The following is a 9254-nucleotide window of genomic DNA, read 5'->3' as shown; positions in this document are numbered from 1 at the left end:
TTAAGGGTGGAAGCCCCAGGGGTGGAGGCCATGACAGTAGGGGACAGTAGAGATGAAGTGGACCAATCATAGCTACTATTTACCAGAAGATATGCAATAAATATGACAAATTTACAAGTTTTCTTGTAGAAGTATTAGAAACACTGCAGCTATGTTTTTTCTGGTTATAGTCACTTCTCATCATTTCATGCAAGTTTTCCCAAGTTTCTCTGAAACAAGTCCTTTTATCATTTCTTAGAGCACAATGTTATTTCATTGCATTCATATAATATTTCTTTAATTATTCCTCACTTGACAAGCACTCCCTTAGTTTCTAGTTTTTTGCAACTACAAAAAAGAGCAATTGCAACAGAATGTTCAAAAACAAAACACAAAACCCTAAATATAGGGATAAAGACTCACTTTTTTTTTTAATGCTGGGAAAAATGGACATTAGTTTGATAGAAATTAGGTTAAAGCAACATCTGACATCATATAGTACAAAAGTCTCCCAATGGATTCATATAATTGGAGATGGTTATATAAAAGGAAGAGCAGAGAGCACAGAGATACTTTTCATCATCCTGGAAAGGAAAAGAGTTCCTAACCAAATAAAGATTAGAGAAAATCACAGGAAATAAAATAGATAACTTTGAAAAGTTTATGCATAAATCAAATTTAGAAGTGAAACAATTAAATAGGAAAATATCTCTTCAGCAAGATTCTCTGGAAAGGTTGTTACAGCCATAATATAGATATAGAAAATTTATTCAAATGTATAAAAACAAAAACCATTCTCCAGTTGGTAAGTAGTCAAAGGATAGGCACAGGTATGTTCAAGGGGAGGAAGGCCAAAAAAAGTATCCAAAAGGAGAATGTGTAGTTCCAAATGATGTACAAACGCTTTTCTGTTTTTTGCATATGGAAATGCTCATGCAATTTTTTAATGCAAGTATAAAGTAATAAGAGCATGCTAATTTGGGGGTCCCAGCACCGGGTTTAAATACTCTACTTGGGCAAAGCACTCAGCCACTCAGGGCCTCAGTTTCCTAATCTATGAAACGAGAGGGGGATGGGATGAGATGGGCTCTGAGGAGACTTTCGGCCCTAGCTCGTTGAACCTGTGCAGTTGGGGGTGGGGGAGGCAAGGATGGATAAAATAACGAGGAAGATGCGCGCTCGTGCTAGAGCAAGGCCTGGGCGGGGCACTGGGCGGAAAGCTCGGAGTGGAGAAAAAGGGTGGGGACGAAGCCGTGGCGCCGCCTCTTAAAGCGGGAGCTGAGCCGGGTCTGGCGGAGATCCCCGGCTGGAGCGAGGAGAGTTAGATAAACTCACTCTGGGCGGAGCAGACCTGCCGAGCCGGGCAGAGCGTGCGGGGGAAGTCGGCGGGCCCCGCGTGCAGAAGCCGGGCCATGGCCATGTCCTCGAGGGCGCCGTGGCTGTTACGGAGCGTGGCCCGGGCTGGCCGAGGCTCGGAGGTTAGGCGAGCCGCTCGCGGTTCTCTGGCGCCGGGGACAGCCCCCGGGTCGGCTGCCGCCTGCAGGGGTGAGTACCCGATTCTCGCTTTCCTTCGGGATGTGAGAGCCGGTGCCCGGAGGATGGACCCACCGACTCTGGAACCAGGGGAGGCGGTGGGATTGGCTTCGAAAGCAGGAAGAAACCCAGAGCTTGCTACATTCCCCCAGCCAAATGGGCGGAACCCCCGGCTTCGGGGCTCGCTCCGGAGATGTGACCTGGGGAGAGTGGAAGAGGGTAAATAAAACGCCGAGGCCTCCGTGCGTCCTTGGTGCCCAGAGGGTAAATCCTGGGCACCGAAGAAATTACCTTCGTCACTGGGGGGGAGGGGGGAGGCGGGGGCGCGGTCGCAGTTTTGGCCTTAGTTCACAACGAAGTGACTCCCCCCTCTCTGTCTTAGACGGATAACGGCCCTGCAAGGTTTAGCCACAGTCTGCCTCCCCGGTTTAAGATAGCTGCTTCCAGGCCGAGTCTGGCTCGTCTTGGTCACTTTTTGGTTGATGCGGACTTTGGCTCTCCCGTTGTAAACACGGCAAAACGTGAATATCCTTTTTCCCACGCGGCCAAAAGCACTGCTAGATCAGTCTCTAAAGAGCTTACGAGTCTGTAACAATTGTTTATTGGATCTTAGATGTAGAGTTAGAAAAACCGTCCAGACAGGCCTCTTTCGTTTTACAGACGAGGCCCCGAGAAGCTAGGTGAAGTGTCAACTAGTCGGCAGCAGAGCCGGGAGGGGGCCTGGGTTCTCCCACCCCAGGTCCGGCCCTTTTCCAAGCCAACGAAGCGCAGGGGTGGAGGCATACGGAGGCGGCCTGTCAGTCTTTAAAATCTTACCTGACCAATTTGTCAGAAATTTCTTAGGTTTGTGCTTTGGGAAAGCAGTTTTTCACATATTCCCTGCATGTTTAAGATGGGGGCGGGGAGAGATGAGGTATTTTTTTTTTTTTTGGAGGTGAAAAGGGAAGGAAATTTTTGTTATTTTAAGAGTTTGGGTCAATAAATCAAACTATATTAAAAAGACAAGTCAAGTCTGATTTGTTTTGTTTTGTTTTTAATCAAAATAACAAAATCCCATCTTCCAGGCCTAGAATTTGGAACTTTCAGATTGTTCTCTTGAAAATTCAGGTCAAGGCCACTTTCTATATGTGAATCCTTTTCTTTCCTCCTTCCCCGAATTATCCGGTATTTATTTTAGTTTTACTTTTATATACGTTTCTGTAAGCTTTGTGAGGACAGGGACTATTTTATTTTGTTTTAGGCAGGAAAATAGGAAACAAGCATCTGCTAAACACTTAAGTGCTGGGCATGTGCCAAACTCCATTTTAAATTAGTATCTCATTTGCTCCTCAGTGCAGCACTGGGAGATGGGTGCCATTATTAACCCATTTTACAATTGAGGAAATTGAGGCAGACAGAAGTTAAATGACTTCTTCTGGGTCACATAACCAGGAGATGTGTAAGGCTGGATTTGAACTCTGGTCCTCCTGACTCTAGGAAGCACAGTGTTCAGCACATAGATGACTAATTTGTATTTGTTGAGTGATCAGTTATTGCTCATATGCTACCCTGGAGGCAACAAGATGATTAAGAAGTGACCTAGGAATCAAAAAAGACTGGGTTCATAGCTCACTGCTGATATACATTGACTCTATAATTATATATATTTTCGTGTATGGATGTATATATATATATATATATATATATAGAGAGAGAGAGAGAGAGAGAGAGAGAGAGAGAGAGAGAGAGAGCGCGCAGCGGCCGCGCGCAGCGCGCAGATGCTAATTTGCATAGGTGAGGGGGAGACATTCTTCATTAGAGTTCCCTAAATATCAATGAAATAAATGCCATATCTGTTCTGAAAAGAAAATACCATCATGGAAGTGGGATATCTTCAACATAAAGAAGATCCAACTCACTTCCAGTTTATCAATGATGGACAGAAATAACTACACCCAGAGAAGGAACACTGGGAAGTGAATGTAAATTGTTAGCACTACTGTCTATCTACCCAGGGTACTTATACCTTCGGAATCTAATACTTAATGTGCAACAAGAAAATGGGATTTACACACATATATTGTATCTAGGTTATATTGTAACACATGTAAAATGTATGGGATTACCTGTCATGGGGGGAGGGAGTGGAGGGAGGGAGAGGATAATTTGGAAAAATGAATACAAGGGATAATATTATAAAAAAAATAAAATTAAAAAAAAAAGAAAATACCATCATACTATTAATGCTCCTAAAGCTTTTTAGATATATAATTATTTTTCTTTATAATAATGACAGCTAAGGGGCAAAGTGGATAGAATTGTGGGCTTGGAGTTAGTAAAACCTGAATTCAAATTTGATTTCATATATTTACCAGATAGGTGATCTGGGTAACTCACTTAATTTCTGCTAGCCTCAGTTTCCTCAACTGCAAAATGGGGATAATAGTAGTACCTACCTCCCAGGATTGATGTGAGGATCAAATGAGATAAGCTTTGTAAAGCACTTAGCCTATCACACAGTAAATGTTATACAAACATTAGCTATTATATTGAAATACATTTTGCAATATTATTCAATTTTAAAAAGACTATATTAATACAAGACAACAGATATCAGCAAATGTGAAGACTTAAACGCCATGAGTCCAATTGATTTGCTCAGGTAACTTTTACAGATCAAAGCATAATCAGCATCTTGTTTGAATAACATTATGAAAAAAATTTTTAGAAGTATATTCCACTTGAACTTTGTAACTTAAAAACTTTTTAATTTCATTCTTTTTGTTGATTTCTTATCACTGTGTGGCAAGTGCAGATTCAGCAAGGCTGGTTCTTTATGATTTGTAAGAAATTATGGAGTAATTTTAATGAAAAAGAATCTTGCTAACAAAAATAAATATATACTATCCAATTTCAAATCAAGTAGGGAAAAAGCCAGGGGGGGGGCGGAGTCTGGAGTTTAGAAAACTATTAGATTCTTGTACTTCATTTTGGCTCACAATCACAAATCAGAGATAACATTTCTAGAGAACATTATAGAGGTTATAATTCTGAATTAAATCATGAACACAACTTTACAATTAAAAGCAAAAATTGAGAAATTATAACCCAACATTTGTTGTCCCATTGTCTAATTCTCACCATGCATAGGATCTCTCCTTTCATCTGGAAGGATTTTGGGTCTTCATCATCTGTCCTGATACTTTCCCCACTAGAACCTAAGTACTATTTAGCCTTTTCTTCTACCAATGAACAATACCATGTTCATTGAACATGAAATGAGCCCTTTTTTTGTGTGTTATCTGCCATATGAATGTGAGTTATCTCACTTTTATTTTTGTTTACCCAATGCTTGGCACATAATAAGCGGTTAATGCTTTTCTATTCTATTCCCCAAGCTTCACCTTCTGAGTCATCAAATAAGAATAATTTGGCCATCAAGGTAAATTGTCCTATGGAGGCATTTGCATAGTGCACTTTTTTTTTTTAAAGTCACTAGAGCTCTCTCTATAGAAAGGTAAAACATTTAAGATTAGAAACACATTTCTGTAAGAGGCCAATCAGCTTTTCAGTGCTATAAATGATAGATGGACTCTGTTAAGAAATGTCATTGCTAGGAAATCACAATAGGTTTCTTTTCCCACTTGATAGAATTTTGTTTTTTCCAATTATATGTAAATATAGTTTTCAGCATTTACTTTTACAAGATTTTAATTTCCATTTTCCTCCATCTTTTCTTTTTCTCCCCTTCCCAAGACAAGTTATATGATAAAGATTATATACATGTATTCAATGATCTCATGATGAAAAGAGCCATCTACACCCAGAGAGAGGACTTCATGAACTTAGTGTGGAACATAACATTCTCACTTTTTGTTGTTCATTTGCATTTTGTCTTATTTATTTTCTTTCCTTTTTGACCTGATCTTTCTTGTGCAGCAAGATAATTGTACAAATATGTTTACATAGATTTAAACATTTTAATATGTAAAAAGGTTATACATATGTAATATTATTAAACATATTTCAATATTACTCATGTTGTGAAAGAAAAATCAGAACCAAAAGGAAAAACTATGAGAAAAAAAGTGAAAATAATATCCTTGAATTTGCATTCAGACTCCATAGTTTTTTCCCTGCATATGGATAGCAGATCACAGTAGTTTTAAATCTTAGTTGTTTCCAAAACTTACTGCTGTCAGAATGACTTCTAAAACTTCCCTTGCATTCAACTATCTAATACTGAAAGGGATTACTGAAAGGGTGGAAGCATACTTCAAAATAGAACCATAAATTTTAAAAAAGGAACTTATAAATGAGACTCATCTCCATTACATACAGGTTGTCAAGAGGATCAGATGAAGTAGTGAGACATAATTGCTGCTGACAATAATTAACCAACAAACTTGCTTTATTTATTTTGTTGTTGCTTTGGAATGATGATTTCATTAGTGGGTAGGAAACTAAATCTAGCTGATTTTTAAGACTTTGTTCTTAGTTCCTAGATAATAAAAATTAGTCCTCAGTTTATCTTCTTGTTTGAGGCTAATCCCTTTTTAGTTTAGTTTCCATATTAGAATGATATGAGACTTATTCAATAAAGATATAAATCAAGGATGCTACAAGATGATTCAGCAGAATGAAGCTTCCCTTTCCTATTGTTTTTCAGTTGCTCTTCAACTTCATTCAAGTCACAATGAGGCTACATAGAGTTCCTCATGGTTGTTTTGTATTCAAGCCACCAGGAAATGATATCAATCGATATTGAGCCAATCAGCAATCTTCAAAAGTTTCAGTATTTTAAAAACCAACCTAATTTACATGGGTGTAAAATTAGGATATTTTTCTTAACCATATTTTAAGGTGTAAAGATTTAGTCTTGTAGTTTGTTTAGAAGAAAAGTGGATTAGATGTTCGAAGTTCTGTCCTATAGATTTAGGGGTCTAATTTTGAGGAGAATTTCATTCTGATGGAATTATGCTTGGATAATGAATTAAGGTAAAACTTTGACAAGACTGTAGGGGCCTGTTCTACAGAACTGGATCCTGACAGAGCTTTTAGCATTTCTTTTAAGTTTTGGGGATTTGGTTTAGATATTTGAAAGTAGATGCAGATGAGGAAATAGCATGGATCTATAAATTTGCATGAAGTAACTTGTGAAATTATCCATAAAGATCTTTGAATATTATCATATTTATTATGGACACTTATAACTGATCCCAAAGTTTCACATTAGGATTTATTATTTATTTATTTTGTATAATGGTTAAAGGATTGATCTCAGAGTCAGGAAAAGTTTGGTACAAGTCCTGTCTCTGTTATCCACTGCCTTATGGATGGACAGGTTGCCCTTGGGCAAATTTCTAAGATTATAAATTACGGACAAATTTCTGGTCTGCCTCAATTCAAACAATTTCCTCAATGGAAGTACCTTACACTTAAGAAATTACTGATCTGAGATACAATGCAATCTAAAGACTTTTTATATATAAATATTTCTCTTTACATTGTCTATTATAAAGAATTCTTTCCCCTTTAGTTAGCTGAAAAGCCACTCTCTTCTCATAGATTCTCCACAATGTCTACAATTCTGGAATAATTTATATTTTGGGAATTTTTTTAGAATTGAGATCATCAGAGGGAGGCCTCCATCTCTTCTGCACTGTTGCTTCTCAGAATATCACCTACAAAGAACTGAAAAAATTGCTGCATTCCAAATCCAATTTCTTGATTGATGTTAGAGAGCCATGGGAAATTCTAGAATGTGGACAAATCCCAGGATCTCTCAATATACCATGTAAGTGTTGCCTTACTTAAAATGAAATATAATGTATTCAAGACTAGGATGTTCCAAAAGTCTTAGTGCAATTTTTAACCTTTAAACTCCACTAAGACTTTGCAGATTTCCTATATGATATTTTCATTGTGAATTATCCCTATAACTCATTTTGAATTTTTTGAATGTTTTCCTTTAGTGGGTGAAATAGATCAGGCTCTACAAATGGATTCAGAAGACTTTAAAGAGAAGTACAAACAAGTTATGCCTTCTAAGTCTGACAGCTTGGTGTTTTGTTGTCTAGGAGGAGTGAGAAGCAAGAAAGCTCTAAGTACCGCCTTATCATTAGGTTATGAAAGGTAAGCAGATATTGCAGCAGAGCTGACTCCAAAATGTGTAATTCATAGTTTCTGATGAAATAATTTTCAACTGGGATTTACATTAGTTTTCCTATAATTATTTTGGCAATAGTATGACAGGTAAAGATTTATTTTTTAATTTATGCAGTTTTTTTTCATCATATAACTATGACTTACCACAAGCTAAAAGCCCAATTATTGGTTCTTGTGATATGAAAAGTCCTTGTGCTGATATAGGTAGTAAATAGTTATATGTCATTTTCTCCCACAAATAATTATTGTTTAATACCAATGTCAGTTATTGTTCCATGTCTATTTTCAGTGCTCGGCACTATCCTGGAGGTTGGAAAGAATGGGAAAGCTTTGAATATCCAGAGAAGAAAAAATGACATGACAATGAATTTTGAAATCCCAATTAACTGTTTTGAAAATTATTTTACAGGTAAATTATGTTATATAGATCTGGGTGTTCTAGTTTTAATTGTGTAACCTGAGAGAATTTACTTTATCTTCTTTCATCCAGCATCTTGGTCTGTAAAATATGTATTATAATATTTTCTGTAATTCTTTGAGGTTGTTATGAAGATCTGTCAAGATAATTTATGAAAGACCTAATGATGTATAATAGTAAAAGTAATTCCACTTGTACATTGTCTTTTTCAAAACTGAACTTGAACTTTTTGAAGAGGAAAAAGGGAGAATTAATAAAGAAGTAAACTTTCTACTTCAGCTTTAAGGTCATTTGTCAAAAAGAGACCAATGTGCAGAGAAAAGGTTTAACATAATTAGCAAGCTATTCTGAAATGGAAATTTAACATATTAAAAGCAACTTTCATATCCATGACATTTTGTGATAATTTTTTGACTAATAAACTTCTATATAATCTTTTTGTGCCATTGAGACCTAATTTGGACATGTCCCTTTCATTGCAGCCATTTGGAGATTTAATAGGTTTTCTCCTAAGGAATCAGTCTAATAAATGTTTAAAGCAGAAAGCCTTTATTTCTACATGTTTTTTTTTGTTTTTTTTTGGTTTTGTTTTGTTTTGTTTTGTTTTTTATCCCATGCAAAGGAAGACTTAAAATCAACTGGGTGGTGCAGAGGGTAGATTATAGATTTGGGGACAGGAAGACCTAAGTTCAAATCCAGCCTTGAACATTTGCAAACCGTATTTTCATAGCAATTAATTTGACCTCTGTTTGCTTTGGTTTCCTTATCTGCAAAATAATAACACCATCTACTTCCTAGGGATGTTGTTAGTATAAAGTGATTTTTGTAAAGTGCTTTGCAAACTTTAAAATGCTGTGTAAATGTTAGCCAATATTATTATCTTGAGGTGGGAACATAGGGTTAGGGATATCAAAGGAAGAACACATGGCAGTACTGTGTATTCCCTGTCCTTCTACAGCAGGACCTTAACCATAGCACTTGGTGAAGCAGAGAGATCTATGGGTTTTATTGGAAAGGGACAGGTTCTTTCTTCAACTGCTTGGTTGAGTAACCATCTGTCACCTGATTGTTGAGAGATACTGGGGATTAGCCAGTGAGGCCTCAGCTATCCAGACACAGAGATTAAAAGTTTTCAGATATTGAAGATTGTAGAAAAGGGTAGGAATTGTTTTTTAAA

General features: G+C 37.1%; 1 protein-coding gene across 1 annotated transcript; it reads left to right on the top strand.

The window, feature by feature from the left end:
* The first annotated feature begins 394 nt into the window (after positions 1-394).
* LOC141566127 (thiosulfate sulfurtransferase/rhodanese-like domain-containing protein 3) lies at positions 395-8512 on the top strand. The gene is made up of 4 exons (XM_074310223.1): positions 395-1731; positions 7115-7288; positions 7467-7626; positions 7949-8512. The coding sequence occupies exons 1-4, from the start codon at positions 1392-1394 to the stop codon at positions 8013-8015; spliced, it is 741 nt and encodes a 246-aa protein (XP_074166324.1). The 5' UTR covers positions 395-1391; the 3' UTR covers positions 8016-8512.
* The last annotated feature ends 742 nt before the right edge of the window (positions 8513-9254 follow it).

The sequence above is a fragment of the Sminthopsis crassicaudata genome, chromosome 4 (genome assembly GCF_048593235.1).
Source record: "Sminthopsis crassicaudata isolate SCR6 chromosome 4, ASM4859323v1, whole genome shotgun sequence".
NCBI lineage: Eukaryota > Metazoa > Chordata > Mammalia > Dasyuromorphia > Dasyuridae > Sminthopsis > Sminthopsis crassicaudata.
The sequence above is the reverse complement of the archived record's forward strand: the minus strand, read 5'-3'. Positions and strand labels throughout refer to the sequence as shown.